This window comes from Chiloscyllium plagiosum, chromosome 11 (genome assembly GCF_004010195.1).
Source record: "Chiloscyllium plagiosum isolate BGI_BamShark_2017 chromosome 11, ASM401019v2, whole genome shotgun sequence".
Lineage (NCBI taxonomy): Eukaryota > Metazoa > Chordata > Chondrichthyes > Orectolobiformes > Hemiscylliidae > Chiloscyllium > Chiloscyllium plagiosum.
The window spans coordinates 10,902,829-10,920,060 of NC_057720.1; the positions used below are offsets into that span (position 1 = coordinate 10,902,829).

The following is a 17,232-nucleotide window of genomic DNA, read 5'->3' on the forward strand; positions in this document are numbered from 1 at the left end:
TTCTCATAAAGTATTCTGAACAACCACTGCACTTAGTGCAGGTTAGATTACTGTACACAATTTTGTACACCAGTTCACCATTTACCTGCAGTTTTCAGGTGCAAAACAATAGAAGAGAAGTGAAGTAGATACGTTAAAAAATAACTCAAAACTTAAACTGGTCTGCAGACTGACAGAATGACGATAGAAAACAGGATTGCCAAGACTGGAAAGTTGCACTGCATATGTATCAGCTTCCACAATGCATATACACACTATTGTAACATTTATAATGCAGGAGGCCTTACAACAAGGGGTTGATTTAAGGAACTTACTATGTCCCTCATTTTACCACATTATATCTCCTGTAAAACATCAATAATATAATTGTTTTATTGCATTTTATTGTCTACTAGGTCTGTATATGTCAGTATTTTTGGCTATTTGGAAACTATCCAACTGACTCTCATTACCCTCTGTGATGTCAGCATTTGCAACATTTTCAAGGAACGTAACCTCTGCAAACAGCAAGACTTTATACGTGAAACATTTGCAGAAGTAGCTGTTGCCTCTTAATAGTCCCATTTACCCCTGGTAATCCTGTTGTGTACATTATTGAAGTTGATGTCACTTGGTTCTGGTCTGGAAAGAAGTTGCAGTCAGCGTCTAGGAGCCCTGTGCTGGGATCACAGGCACGACAGGAAACTTCAGAACAAGAGGCTTTTAATCCTTTAATTTCCTTTGAACACCTAGCAATAGAAATAAAGCACGATGTGTAATTAATCATACTGATTTTTATAAAGTCGTTATAATATTACTAGTTTATACATCGTCTCTTTCAATAGAGAGATGATTGATGGTGATTTATCCTGACAGTCACCACACCTTAAGGTGGGGTGGGGGGGAGAGGTTGAGATGGAGAATCCTTCATCATATCTGTAGCTGGTGAGGGAATGGGACCCAAGCAGTTGGCATCCCTTTGCCCACAACTTATTCACCAAGGTGGTGACAGGGTAGGGCTTGGTTAGCTCAGTTGCATGGGTTCTATTCCCATGGTAGCTGAGGTCATCATGATAGGTCCTGCCTTCTGATCCTCACCTTTGGCCTGAGCAGTGGTGACCTTCAGGTTAAACTCACCCAACCAGGGGTGTCTCTCACTCTAATGAGACAGGGGAACAGTGGTGACTTTACTCATTAAAAGACCAAATCAGAACCTCCACATTCCTCTGATTTTCATACATCAGCAGTGACATGTGGTTTGTGAGATTACTGACAATTTACGTTTATAACTTCCAGACACTTCCAGGTTCAAGCGAGTAATTGTCAGAGGGAACTCTCCAGTCAGGGGCACAGATAGGCAACTCTGCAGCTGTGAGCCAGCATTGACATTGCTTCCCTGGTGCCAAGGTCACAGACATCTCAAAGGAGATATTGGGAGACAAGAGAGAGTGAGAGGCCAGAGGCTGTAGTACACATTGGTAAGAGCAACATAGTGAGAGAAACATTTGCAGCGTGAATATAGGAAGTTATGTAAGAGGTTAAAAAGAACTTTAAAGGTAGTAATCTCTGGATTACTCCCACTGCCACGTGCTAGTGACAGTAGGATAAGAAAATAGGGCAGATAAATCAGTGGTTGTGGAGGTGATTGGGCAAGGATGCAGATTTTTTGATCATTGAGATCACTTCTGAGCCAGAAGAGACCTGTTCAAAAGGGACCGGTTTCACCTGAATTGGAAGGGGACCAATGAGAATTTAAATTAGTATGGGGCAGTTGTGGAGATACTAAATAATAATGAAATGAGGATGGTTCAGAAATGAAAGAGAGCAAGTTAATTAGACAAGGCAAGCAAGAACAAATCAGAGAACAAGGTAACTCTGAAGAATTAAACTGCATTTCTTTCAATGCAAAGGATCTGACAGAAAGCTGTATGAACTCAGGGCATGCATGGGAACATGGGACTGGGACATCACTGCTCATCCAGAAACTTGGCTCAGGAATGGACAGGACTGGCACCTCAATGATCTGGGGTTCAGATGCTATGGGAAGGGTAGAAATGGAGGCAAGAGAGGAAGAGGACTGGCATTTTTCATGAGGGAAAACATCATGGGAGAACTTAGAGGGGATTGTCCAATGAAGCTATATGCATAGAACTTAGAGATAAAAAGAGGATAATCACCTTGATGGGATTGTGCTAAAGCCACCCCAGTAGTCATCAGAAAACTGAAGAGCAAATGTGTAGAGAGATCTCAGCTATGTGCAAGAATTGTAGGGTTGGGACAGCAGGGTTTTTTTTATCTTTTCAAACATAGATGGGACTGCCATAGTGTTAAGGGCTTGGATGGGGAAGAGTTTGTTGAATGTGTTAAAGAATATTTTCTTCATCAATATGCAGATGTACCTATTAGAGAAGGAGCAAAACGTGACATTCTTTTGAGAAATAAGGCGGGGCAAATGACTGGCATGTTAATGGGGGAGCACTTTGGGACCAGTGATCATAATTCTGATAGTTTTAAAATAGTTATATAAAAGGATACGCCCTGGATGAATAAAGATATTGAATCTCTGGTCAAGAATAAGAAGGAAGCATATATTAGTTATCGACAACTGGGATGAAGTGAATCTCTTGAAGAGTATAAGGGGATGTATGAGGCATTCTTAACAGGTAAATCAGGAGGGCAAAAAAGAGGTAAGAGTTAGGCTTGGCAGGTAAAGTGAAGGATAATCCAGAGACTCTATAAGTACATGAAGAACAAAACAGCAACTAGAGAGAGAATAAGATTCCTTAAAGGTCAACAAGGTCATCTATATGTGGAACCATAGGAAATAGGAGAGATACTTAAATGCATATTTCACGTCAGTATCTATTGTGGAAAAAGACATGCAAGCCAGGGAATTAGGGGAAATAAATATCGAAATCTTTAAAACAGTCCATATTACAGAAGAAGAGCATAAAGGTGGATAAACCTCCAAGACCTGATCAAGGGTATCTCAAGACATTGTGGGAAGCTCAGGGAAAAACTGCGGGGTACTGAGCAGGGATATTTGTATCAACTATAGCCACAGGTGAGGTGATGGAGGACTGGAGGGTGGCTAAATGTTGTACCTCTATTTAAGAAAGACTGTAAGGAGAAGCCTGGGCACTATAGAATGGTGAGTCTAACATCAGTGATGGGTAAGTTGTTGGAGGGGATTCTGAGAGATACGATTTGCATGCATTTGGAGAGTCAAGGACTGATTAGGGACAGTCAGTGTGGCTTTGTGTAAGGAAAGTCGTGTCTCACAAACTTGATTAAGGTTTCTGAGGATGTGACCAAAAAAATAGATGAGGGCAGAGTGCTGAACATTGTCTACTGGTCTTCAGTAAACCTTTGAAAATATTCCATATCATGGACTGGTTAGTAAAAAATTGATCACGTGGGATTCAGGGAGAGCCTGCCAATTGGATACAAAATTGGCTCAATGGGAGGAGAGAGAGGGTGGTGGTGGAGGGTTGCTTTTCAGACTGGAGGCCTGTGACAAGCAGTGTTCCACCAGCATCAGTGCTGAGTCCACTGCTGTTTCTCATTTTTATAATCAATTTGGCTGAGAATTTAGGAGGCACGGTTAATAGATGACTCCAAACTTGGTGGCGTGGAGGACAGTGAAGAGGTCTATCTAAGATTAAAGTAGGGAGGTCATGTTGCAACTGTACAAGACGTTGGTCTGGCCACCTTTGGAATATTGCATGCAATTCTGGTCTCCCTGATATAGGAAGGATACTTCAAAACTTGAAAGGGTTCAGAAAAGATTTACAAGATTTACAAGAGTTGCCAGGGTTGGAGGTTTGAGCTATAGGGAGGGGTTGAATAGGCTGGGGCTCTTCACCCTGGAGCACTGGAAGCTGAGGGATGACTTTATAGAGGTAATAAAATCATGAGAGGCAAGGATAGGGTAAATAATCAAGTTCTTTTGTCTGGAGTGGGGGAGACCAGAACTAGGGGGCATAGATTTAGGGTGAGAGGAGAAAGATATAAAAGAGAACTAAGGGGCAACTTTTTCACGCAGAGAGTGGCCCATGTATGGAATGAGATGCCAGAGGAAGTGGTGGAGGCTGGTACAATTACAACATTTAAAAGTCATCTGGATGGTATATGAATAGGAAGGGTTTGTAGGGATATGGGCTGGGTGCTGGCATTGGGACTAGATTGGGATACCTGGTCAGCATGGACGGGTTGGACCGAAAGGTCTGTTTCCATGCTGTACATCTCTATGACTCTTTGGTTCTATTTCAAAAGGTTCAATGAGCTGAGGAGTGGCAGATGGGGTTTAGGTTTAATTTGTAGAAAGATGAAGTATTGCATTTTCATAAAAAAGCAATGGTAACACTTATACAATTAACGGGAGGGTCCTGGGTAGCGTTGTTGAACAGAGAGCTAGGTGTTCAGATACATAGTTCTTTGAAAGCTGCATCACAGACAGACAGGGTGATGAAGAAGAAATTGAATTGGATTGAATTAGCTTTATTATCATGTACACAAATGAGTACAGTGAAAAATTTACCATTGCTGCATTACAGCGCTATCTCAGGCATAAAAGTACCTCAGTACAGATACTTAAGATCAAATACATTGGAAACAAAACAAATAGGAAAGTAAAGATATAAATAGCCCAGCATTATAGGTCAGAAAAATAAATTAGGAATATAAAGAAGTTAAAAGTTCAGAATATCAGTCGGAATGTTGCCGTGAGAGTGGTGATTTGTCAATGTCACCTTGTCAGGATGAAGAAGTGGAAGGAGACAGAGTGTAAGCAGCTCCATAGTCACTAACTGTCCCCATTAACAGCTATTCACCCTCCCAGCCAGATTGTTATCCACTCCCTTGTCTGTCCAATTGATCTTCCCTCTCGTTGGTCTCTATCCCCACCTGTCGTTTATTCCTTACCTCCTCCCTCTGCCCGATCTTCTGCATATAAACCGACATTTTCCTAACCACTGTCAGGTCTGAGGAAGGGTCACCAGACACAAAAGGTTAACTTTGATTTCTCTTCACAGATGATGCCAGACCTGCTGAGCTTTTTCAGAAACCTTTGTTTTTGTTTCTGATTTACAGCATCTGCAATTCTTTCGATGTTTACTTTGCATCAAAATTAGGTCAGTTTAGTTAATATTGAGGGGCAAAAGCATGGAAATAGGCCAGTTGTACATCATTAGGGGGGTTCAGAACTCACCACTTAAACCCTAAAGAGAAAATGCAAAATGTATTTCCCCAACCTTTTCACCCTTGCCCACATGAATCAAAGGGGAAGAACATTTGGAGGTGGCTGAGTGATTCACACTGTTTCCTCACAGAACCCCAGGGACCCAGATTCGATTCCAGCCTTCGGCCACTGTCTGTATGAAGTCTGCATGTTCTAACCGTGTCTGTGTGGGTTTCCTCCAGGTGGCATGGCTTTCTCCCTCAGTCCAAAGATATGCAGATTAGGTGGATTAGTGATGCTAAATTGACGCATCGTGTCCAGGGATGTGTTGGTTAGGTGGATTAGCCATGGGGAATGCTACAGTTAAGGGGATGAGGTGGGGGCTGGTGGGGTGCTCTTCAGAGGGTGGATGCAGGTTTGATGGGCTAAATATCCTCTATGTGCCCTGTAGGGATTTGAAAATTCTGCCCACTAATGTGCTACTGTTATCTTTTGTAAGAATGTTCTTCAATATACACTGCACAATAATGAGACTTCTCTACTGCAAAACAGCTCTGCCATCAGAACTGAAGAATAGCCAACCTGGTTGCCTCATATGTATCGCCGACAGCATAAAAGGGTACCAGATCATTGTATTCATCAAACACTCCCCACCGAAGGTGAGCCCATTCATGGACTAATACACGACCTGTAAAAATAGAAACATTCATGACAACAACTCCCATTTCACTCAAAGCTAAATGGTACATTTGGAATAGTGGATTCAATTCTTGCCTCCCTGCTTTATGAAAGGTGTTGTGAAACATAAAAGGGTTGAGCAAAGATTTCGACAATGTTGCCAGCATTGGAGAGTTTGAGCTATAGGGAGAGGCTGAGTAGGCTGGGGCTGTTTTCCCCGGAGCATCGGAGGTTGTGGGGTGACTTTATGAAGGTTTATAAAATCATTAGGGCGTGTACAAAATTAACAATCAGACAACACCAAGTTGTACTCCAACAAGTTTATTTGGAAACACTAGCTTTTGGTGCACCGATCAAGGAGCATATGATGTGGTGTTGTGTGATTTTTAACTTTGTACACCCCAGTCCAACACTGGCACCTCCAATCATGAGGGGCAGGATAGGTTAAATAGTCAGGATATTTTCCCTGGGGTGGGGGAGTCCAAAACTAGAGGGCATAGGGTTTAAGGTGAGAGAGAAAATGTAACATAAGGGGCAATTTTTTACACACAGAGGTTGGTGCATGTATGGAACGAGCTGCCAGAGGAAGTGGTGGAGGCTGGTACAATTATAGCATTGAAATTTGCATCTGGACATGTGTACGAATAGGAAGGGTTTAGAGAGATATGAGCCAAATGCTGGCAAATGGGACTAGATAAATTTAGAATATCTGCACAACTCTGTGACTCCAAGTATGATTCTACAAAGTAATGATTATCTCACTTTTTAGATTGGAATCAATCTAAACATCAGGTCATAGACAGAGAACACAGGGGGCTAACACCTTCAACATCTTGTTTAGCTATCACCATTGTTAACAGCTAACCCGAGGTGTTGTGTGATTTTTAACTTTCTACAAAGTAAGGCTTTGATCAATTTCACCAAACTAAGAACAAATGCGAGTGTGTTTCCAGTGAAAGAGGAAGGGATTATAGTCAACTGCATAGATGGAAGCAATTTCCTGTAAAGTTGTTACCTCTTTCACCATAAACTTGGATCAGGGCATCATCTAACATGAAGTTTTGGGTAAAGTGAATGTACCGGCCCTTGTCACCACATTGGCCATACTGCAGAGTGTATGGGTCATCTCCATACTGAGTATGTGGGTTAGCAATGATCACATTAGCCTAGAAAAAGATAAATAGAGGAAATAACATCAGGGAATAAGATCATCCCCAAACTACTGTTAAATATAAACTGCAAAACCATGAATACAGAGGCAGCAAAGTGAAAAAATAAATTTTACGTCAGAGAAAGCTGGACAGTCTATATTTGTTTGAAATTCTAAGGAAACAAAGTACATTTTTATTAAATACTCCTTCTAAACATTGGACATACCTATGAATCATATTAGAACAGTGTAGGTTAGATGGGCATCAGATTAATTTCACAGGTCAGCGCAATACCGAGGGCCAAAGAGCCTGTACTGAGCTGTAATGTTCTGTGTTCTATGTTCTATAAACCAATGTGCATTGGGCCAGTCAGCAACGTCAAAGGTAAAGCAAAAAGTATTTTCTAAACACTGTCTTCGATCATTTCGTTAAATAAAATAAAGGATAGATCATTAGAGATGCAATATTAGCGTGGATGATGGAATTCCACATGAAATGGGAATAAAGTAGTGGAACAATACCATTATTTCAGCTTTTACCTTTTCATAAGACTGGGTGCTTGGTCTCTGATAGTGGGGCTGTGAACTCCAGGTGATGGGCAATAGGATTTTCACATCTCGGAAATAAGCTCGATGTTTGGTGGCTTTGTACAAGACGTTTGAAGCTGACCTCACCATTTCCTACAAGAAACACAGGTGTTGCGAAAGTTTGTGATCATTGTACTCTCACGCAAAATTGGCAACAACTCCTTCAACATATAATATATTATCAATATATTTCATGGACTTTAGCATTGACTTTGGGTAGGGGAAGAATAGTCGGCATTTATAAACTTATACTGCAACGTTTCTGTACAATCTGACATGGCAAAATGCTCTTTACACTCAACAAGGAATTGTAAAACAAAATTTGGCCACATAATGGAATGTTAAGAGAAAATCTCAGCTTATAGTCCAACAGGTGTATTTAAGATGTGGAGGTGCCAGTGTTGGACTGGAGTGGAGAAAGTTAAAAATCACCCAACACCAGGTTATAGTCCAATTCGTTTATTTGGAAGTATAAGCTTTCTTTGGTTGAATTCTCTTCACCTGCTTCAAAAGCTTGTGATTTTAAATAAACCTGTTGGAATACTGCATGCAATTCTGGTCTCCTTGCGATAGGAAAGCTGTTGCGAAAATTGAAAGGGAAAGGGTCCAGAAAAGATCTACAAGAATGTTGCCAGTATTAGAGGGTTTGAGCTATAGGGAGAGGCTGAGTAGACTGGAATTAATTTCCCTGGACCATCTGAGGCTGAGGGATAACCTTGTAGAGGTTTACAAAACCATGAGGGGAATAGATAGGGTAAATAGTCAAGGTCTTTTCCCTGGGGTGGGGGAGACCAAGACTAGAGGGCATAGGTTTAAGGTGGAGAAAGTGAGGACTGCAGATGCTGGAGATCAGAGCTGAAAATACGTTGCTGGAAAAGCGCAGCAGGTCAGGCAGCATCCAGGGAACAGGAGAATCGACGTTTTGGATATAAGCCCTTCTCAGGAAGGGCTTATAGGTTTAAGGTGGGAGAGGAAAGATTTAAAAGTGATTTAAGGGGCAACTTTCCATGCAGGGAGTGGTGCGTGTATGGAATGAGCTGCCAGTGGAGGTGGTGGAGGCCAGTACAATCACAACTTTAAAAACATCTGCATAGGTATATGAATGTGAATGGTTTAGAGGGATATGAGCCAAATGCTGGTAAATTGGACTAGATTAATTTAGGATATCTGGTCGGCATAGATGAGTTGGACCAAATGGTCTGTTCCATTTGGTACAACTCTATGACACGATGCCAATGGTGAGATTCATACAAATGAAGCACATTGAGCTGATTTTGATCATTCCGGTGAGGAAGAAAAGCACCATACTCTCTCTTGAACACACTACCTTTCACCACAATCCAATTGATGAATTGTTGATGGAGACCTTCCTAGTAAGCTAACACTGCCTTGTGAGGTAGTGCACTCCCTCAAACCTGCTTCACCAATATCTTCATTTAACAACTTACTGACTTGAATGTTTCCTTCATTACTTGAAGAGATCCTGTTTATTAATACTTTACTATCTTTGATAAAAGCAAATTAATTAACAAGGCATCATATCTAATTGGGGCTAGTTACAGGGATAGGGTTGTCACTGGGAAATGAGAGATTCTTTCTACTTGGCTCATGGTGAGCTGCTCTCTCAATCTATGGGATGATCATGTTTGACCAAACAATGGCAACACAGCAGTGCTCTTCTGACTGATTGGGGGTTTAGATGATTACATGCCAGGAGTTAAAGTAAAAGGAAAAGTCAACTTAGCCCATGGACTGTGGGGTTACTCTCACATTAGAGAGAGATGACTGCTGGAGAGTTTAACCTGAGGATCGCCATGCCATAGATGAGGGGAGAGATTGAGAAAGTTGGACCTTTTTGGTAACCTGAGCCAATATGGGAATTGACCTTGCAGTGTTGTTCTTTGTGCACGTTTAAGAAACGTTTTGCCAAAGTGTGACTACACAGTGTGAGTTTAAAAAGCTCTCTCCCTCCCAGGAGAAGAGTGAGTAATCCAAAGGGGCTGCACTGAAGGTCCACCTGTTCTACTTGGTAAACTGTCAGGAGACTATAGTTTTCCCAAATCACACACAATTAAATGGTTTAATCGGGCAAATCCAGAGAAATCACTTTCTGTGGTGGGAGAATCCAGAACCAGAGGTCAGAACCTTCCAGAAAAATGGAGCTAAGATATTCATGTTTGATGCAAGAAACACCTCTTTACACAGAGGAACTCTCCCTCTTCAAAAAGTTATTGATGGCGAGGGTCAATTGAAACTGTTAAAATAGAGACTGATAGATTATTGTTTAGTGAGGAGATTACTGGCTACAAGGTGGGTAGATCAAACTAAACCACAGACCCAGCCAGAGAGTAACTGGGTGTGATGACAGGATTGAGACAGCTGAATGTTGGACGTTTCTGTAACACACAAGCCCATCGATAGCCACAAAAGAACGCGCATCAAATGTCAGATTGTTAAAAAATTCCCTTTCAATTGCTTAACCTACAGCATCAATGATAAATAAAACTACTAAACACAGTCAGTGATTGCAATAGGGATTCAGCTACTGGTCCTACCTGAATGTTTGTAATGAGCATTGGATCCTCTGATATTCCAGGCTTAATAGCAATGACGACATTTTCATAACCATTATTCACCAGTTTCACATCAGAACATCTTACAACATAGACACAAACCAAGCACACGAGGGACAGGAGAAATACCTTGACAGATTTCATTTTTGAAATCCAACCAGAGCACCCTTTAGTCCCAAGTGAACACGTCTATGAAGTTACTGCAATTTATATTGATCTGCATCAAAGCACTTTAGGTCAACTGTGCACCTATTACTGATATCTGATGCTGTATAATAAGGAAATCAACTTCAGCAGTTCTTCAACAGCTTAATACACTACATATCTGTAGGTGAGTGATATCAGAGCTGTGGACGGGATCTTTTATCTTGTCAAGTTTCAAGTACATGCACAGATGCCTTACATGAGTATCATATTGTGGCTTTAATGGAGATTTGGATTAAAACAGGACAGGTCTAGTTGCTAAATATTTCTAGGTATTTAAAAGAACAAAAAAATGAGGAGAAAGTACTGATTAAATATATTATCACATTATATGGTCCAGAGGATTCAAGGACATTGGCCTGGACCTGCATTCTTGAGCTGGGCAGTGGGATTTTCCAGTATTCTCGGATTTGTACACCTAACTCGGGAGAAAATGGCAGTGAAGGTGTGATTAGATTAGATTACTTACAGTGTGGAAACAGGCCCTTCAGCCCAACAAGTCCACACCGACCCGCCAAAGCGCAACCCACCCAATACCTTACATTTACCCCTTTACCTAACACTACGGGCAATTTAGCATGGCCAATTCACCTAACCTGCACATCTTTGGAGTGTGGGAGGAAAACGGAGCACCCGGAGGAAACCCACGCAGACACGGGGAGAATGTGCAAACTCCATACAGTCAGTCGCCTGAGTCGGGAATTGAACCCGGGTCTCTGGCGCTGTGAGGCAGGAGTGCTAACCACTGTGCCACCGTGCCGCCCACAAGCCAAAGCCAGCTGGGAATGAGGCAACCACAGGGGCTTTCAGGTTGGAGGCGACTATTCCAAGGGAGTCCTAACCCACCAAATCTTTTTAATTGCCTCACACTGAGGATTGCAGATGCTGGACATTAGAGTCAAGATTGGAGCGGTGCTGGAAAAGTACAGCAGGTCAGACAGCATCCAAGGAGCAGGAAAATCGATGTTTCATCAGCTTCTTGGATGCTGCCTGACTTGCTGTGCTTTTCCAGCACGACTGTAATCTTGACTGACACTGCACCATGGCCTTTCATGCACCCCATGTCAAGATACAGCACTTTTAGCTCATTCAACCATAGTCTGTAGAAGCGATTAACATGATTGTGACAAGAAGATGTGCACAAAAATTTCTCAAAATAACTTCAGTAAGTAGTTTTCACGAATCAAAGTGTCAATTATTCAGATCTGTTGAAATGTCAATTCCGGAAAATATAAGCACTCAAAACCTCTTCAACTTGCATAAATAAACATTGTGCAATTGACAGAAGAGATCAGTGGACTAGATCTATTAATCAAACAATGTTTTCCCTGGGACTCAGTTGTGTCTGCACTTGAATGAACAACTGGGTTCTCAAGCAGGAGCGTATGTATAAAGGGACTTCTGAATTCATCAGCTTATCTATAACATAGAAAAGGGAAAGGTTTGTCACATTCAATAAAGGAACTAATTTCCCCAAAGTGGTGCATGTTGTCAATATAACCAATATCCCATTGAAGAGAACAAATGATGCAGCTGTTTTATATATATAAACAAACAGTGGTTTGGCTCACTGAATGTGATGAGTCAATTGAGGATCTTGAATGAAAGAAAGTGAGGACTGCAGATACTGGGAGTCAGAGTGGAGAGTGTAGTGCTGGGAAAGCACAGCAGGTCAGGCAGAATCCGAGGAGCAGGAGAGTCAATATTTCGGGTATAAGCCCTTCATTAGGAATGAGTGACGAAGGACATATGCATGAAACATCGACTCTTCTGCTCTTTGGATGCTACCTGACCTGCTGTACTTTTCCAGGGCCACACATTTCAACTAGGGGTCTTGAATGTCAGTGCAGGTCATTGAGGACATACCCATGGACACTTCAGTAGATTGCAGATAAATGGCAATAAAACACACTGTTGCATCTCTGCTAATGTACTTTATCCTGGTTTATCACCAGGTTTTTGAGAGCAGTTTGGGATGGGCAATAAATGCTAGCCATCCAGCAATGCCCCTGTTAAATGGCCTGCTCCTCTTCCTATTTTTTATGGTTTATTAGATGGGAGAATAGAGGAAGCTATAGCTTCAGGGGAAGAGCACTGGGAGAGAAGAATTTGGGGCTCAAGAATTTAAACAGTGATGAGGATGGCAAACTGCCTCCTCCCTCTCTCTTTCCAAGAAGTCACACACAAGCGTTAGCAAGATTGAAAGGAAATTGGTGATCTATTATTGAAGAAAATCTATTCATTGCAAAACTGTTTAAGAAGGGTGGTAAGGACAAGCCAGGGAACTATAGACTAGTGAGCCTGACATCGGTGGTGGCAAGTTGTTGGAGGGAATCCTGAAGGAGAAAGTGAGGACTGCAGATGCTGGAGATCAGAGCTGAAAATGTGTTGCAGTTCAGGCAGCATCCAAGGAACAGGAGAATCGACGTTTCGGGCATAAGCCCTTCTTCAGGAATCCTGAAGGACAGGATGTACTTGTAATTGGAAAGGCAAGGACTGATTAGGGATAGTCAACATGGCTTTGTGCGTGGGAAATCATGTCGCACTAACTTGATTGAGTTTTTTGAGGAAGTAACAAAGAAGATTGATGAGGGCAGAGCAGTAGATGTGATCTATATGGACTTCAGTAAGGCATTCAACAAGGTTCCCCATGAGAGACTGATTAGCAAGGTTAGATCTCACGGAATACAGAGACAACTAGCCATTTGGGTACAGAACTGGCTCAAAGATAGAAGACAGAGGCTGGTGGTGGAGGGTTGTTTTTCAGACTGGAGACCTGTGACCAGTGGAGTGCCACAAGGATTGGTGTTGGGCCCTCCACTTTTTGTCATTTACATAAATGATTTGGATGCGAGAATAAGAGGTATAGGGAGTAAGTTTGCAGATGACACCAAAATTGGAGGTGTAGTGGACAGCGAAGAGGGTTACCTCAGATTACAACAGGACCTTGACCAGATGGGTCAATGGGCTAAGAAGTGGCAGATGGAGTTTGATTCAGATAAATGAGAGGTGCTGCATTTTGGGAAAGCAAATCTTAGTAGGACTTATACACTTAATGGTAAGGTCCTAGGGAGTGTTGCTGAACAAAGAGACCTTGGAGTGCAGGTTCATAGCTCCTTGAAAGTGGATTCGCAGGTATGTATGGAATGAGCTGCCAGAGGAAATGGTGGAGGCTGGTACAATTGCAACATTTAAGAGGCAGTTGGTTGGGTATATGAATAGGTAGGGTTTGGAGGGATGTGGGCCGGATGTTGACAGGTGGGACTAGATTTGGTTGGGATATCTGGTCGGCATGGACAGGTTGACCGAAGGATCTGTTTCCTTGCTGTACATCTCTATGACTCTATGACTCTATGTTTAGGGTGAGAGGGGAAAGATATAAAAGAGACCTACAGGGCAATTTTTTCACGCAGAGGGTGGTACATGTATGGAATGAGCTGCCAGAGGAAGTGGTGGAGGCTGGTACAATTGCAACATTTAAGAGGCAGTTGGATGGGTATATGAATAGGAAGGGTCTGGAGGGATATGGGCCAGATGCTGGCAGGTGGGACTAGATTGGGTTGGGATATCTGGTCGGCATGGATGAGTTGGACCGAAGGGTCTGTTTCCATGCTGTACATCTCTATGACACTATGACTCCAATTGAAGGCTAAGTCTTAACAGGAACAAAGTCAACTACAATACATTACACAGAGGAGGATGAAGAAGGTTGGGGGCAGGGAATGTGAATGACGGAAAACAATGTGCTAATTGTTGCAATCTTGGCTACTCATGCAGCACTGAGTATTGAATTTCCTTTGGAAAAATTAGATAAAAGATGGACTAATTCTATATAATTTTAACCTGATTTTGAATTTCATCATCTGAGTTAATACCTGGAACTCTTATGGACTGAAATGGATTTCACAAAGGAGCCAACAATATTGAATTAGGCTGCTGAACCCACTGACTGGTCAGGCTTCATGAATTAGACAGTTAATATTTTAAGTTCTAATATCTAAGTTTAATGTCTGAAGTATATACTTTCCCAAGCAACATGAAATTACCAGAAAGCCCAATTTGGGAAGTTTGAAATCTTCTTCTTTGTACCATCAAGAGAATCATCACAAGTTGGAGATGAAACACCATCTTCAGACTGAATAAGAAAAAAAAACTGCAATGTTAAGAGGCTCTAACATACGAGCAGAGGAGGTGAATTTTTGACAGCAGAACTGAGACAGACAAATGAAGGCATGTCATTTCTCTTAAGAAGTACCAGTGACAACGTGATTGAAAAGAAACAACAAGAAAACAAGAAGTTGAAAATTAACAGTAATAATTTTACTCAAGAACAAACCACGACAAGCAGACCAAACACAGCCAGAAACCCTAACCACCTTACCATACATCAAAGAAGTTTCAGAAATGACAGCCAGACGACTAAGACCCCTCAGAATCCTAGTAGCACACAAACCCACCAACACTCTCAAACAAAAACTAACAAACTTAAAAGACCCAGTACAATCCATGGACAAAACCAACATCGTCTACAAAATTCCATGCAAGGACTGCCACAAACACTACGTAGGACCAACAGAAAGAAAGTTAACCACCAGGATACATGAACACCTGCTAGACACAAAAAGACACGACCCTCTCTCCCTCGTAGCCCTACACACGGATGAAAAAACCACCATTTCGACTGGGACAACACATCTATCCTGGGACAGGCTAAGCAAAGACATGCCAGAGAATTCCTAGAGGCCTAGCACTCCAACCACAACGCCATAAACAAACACATAGATCTAGATGCCATCTATCAATTCCTCAGTTATTGAATTAGGCTGCTGAACTGGTCAGGCTTCATGAATTAAACAGTTAATATTTTAAGTCCTAATATCTAAGTTTAATGTCTGAAGTTAATAATTTCCCAAGTAACGTGAAATTAGCCAGAAAGCCCACTCTGGGAACTTTGATACCTTCTGCTTTGTACCATCATGAGAATCATCACAAGTTGGAAATGAAACACCATCTTCAGACAGAATAAGAAAAAAACTGCAATGTTAAGAGACTCTAACATACAAGCAGAGGAGGTGGATTTCTGATAGCAGAACTGAGACAGACTAGCGAAGACATTCCTTTTCTCTTAAGAAAAAGTACCAGTGACAACATAATTGGAACGAAACAACAAGAAAGCAAGAACTTGAAAATTAACATTAACAATTTTACTGCTGATGGTCCCAAAAAGTGAAAAATCCAAACATGGTCTCAGGCTAAACCCTTATTGCTGAAGGACTCAAAGTTCTGTAAACTGTGCATTCTTTTCTCTGCCTTTTGTACTGAATACCTTATAATTTTGTTTGTGTGTGGGTGTATGAGAGAGAGAAAGAGAGAGACTGAGAGAGCCCAAAAAACTGCAGAAAAATCACATGCTCAATGTCTTTTTTTTCACAGATGGTGCAGGTAATAAAACTTGTTATTCCTTTAACACAAGAAATCCTTGCAATTGGCAGCTTACTGCTACAATAAAATTGGTATATTTCATTTGGGCCAAGATATTGCTGTGTGTAAAGGAGGAAATTAAACCTTTGCCCCCAATCTGGAAAGTTAAAAGCAGGGAATCAATTCATGTTTCCTCACCTGTTCCAAAACTTTGGTGTTTAAGAATATTCTGATTTCCCATCGATCTACCTTATCTTTAAGGAGCTACTGAAAACCTAAGATTAGGCCTCACAATCATATTGATTTGACCCTTGACTTCCTGATATTGATGATGACAGGGTTTGAGCGATGGAAATGCTGTTGAATATCAATGGTAAGCGGTCATGGCTTGGAACTTAAATAGCAAGTAACATTTTTGCTACATTTCAGACCAAGCTTGAACCCTGTTTAGCTCCTGCTCTATCCAGATATAAACCACAGGAGTTCTAAATAATACTGATCACAGTGCAATCATTAAGGATTATTCTACTTCCAACATTGCGAAAGAGGTTAGACCACTGATTAACCAGCTGAAGAAGGTTGGGTTTAGCACACTTGACATAACCAATAATATAAAATGGGATCATTGTACATGTATTGTTTAAGACGGTGGCCTATTTGCCATGTGGAAATGACACATTAAACAGTTGAATTTATGTAAATTCACAGAGAAGTACAATAAAACTGTTACTATCTGGGCATGTACCTGGATCAAATGCAGCAAGAAATCAAAAGTTAACCCATTATAATTTGTGGCAATCATAGGAATCAATCATAAACTTCCTTTGTTATATGCTATAGCTCTCAGAGGCTTGGACCTCCTCCAACTTTGACTCTTTTACTGTAAATACAATGGGAAAAATTCTTCAACTTCTGTCAGTGGAATATTTTGGTTAGTGGAGGGCAAGATAGTCTGAATATTACTTATAAAGATGATTTGGAGGTCCAGACTAAATTGCAAAGTACATTGCTGTTTGAACATAACAGGCAGTGAATCATCTCTGAACCTTCTCCTGAACAATGTCTGACCCAAAGGTAAGTAATGAATGATTTCTCCACACCTTTTCCAATCATTGATCAGGAAATATAAAATCCCATGAGTAATAATTTGTAAGGAACAATTTAAAAAAGCAATGACTTCCAGAAAAAGCTTGGAAAATGTGTTCACACTCACAATTGCAATGAAAACCAATTGGCTTCTACAGAAAGCAGCTAAAATAATTTAGGTCCCTGGAACAAGTTTAAGAAATTATTTTCCTCAGCATTGATTAGATTAGATTACTTACAGCATGGAAACAGGCCCTTTGGCCCAACAAGTCCACATCTACCCTCCGAAGAGCAACCCACCCAGACCCATTCGCCTACATTTACCCCTTCCTGCTGTGGTTCTGTTCGCCGAGCTGGAAGTTTTTGTTGCAAAC

The 17,232-nt window shown here is 41.3% G+C and overlaps 1 protein-coding gene across 1 annotated transcript; it reads right to left on the reverse strand.

Annotated features, from left to right (window-relative positions):
• Window positions 1–197: 197 nt before the first annotated feature.
• Window positions 198–10,291, reverse strand: LOC122554129 (calcium-activated chloride channel regulator 3A-1-like). The gene is made up of 5 exons (XM_043698676.1): window positions 10,130–10,291; window positions 7,527–7,667; window positions 6,852–7,002; window positions 5,741–5,846; window positions 198–728 (listed from the first exon to the last, which is right to left on the reverse strand). Exons 1-5 carry the CDS (start codon window positions 10,289–10,291, stop codon window positions 515–517), a joined length of 774 nt encoding a protein of 257 aa, XP_043554611.1. The 3' UTR covers window positions 198–514.
• Window positions 10,292–17,232: the final 6,941 nt, after the last annotated feature.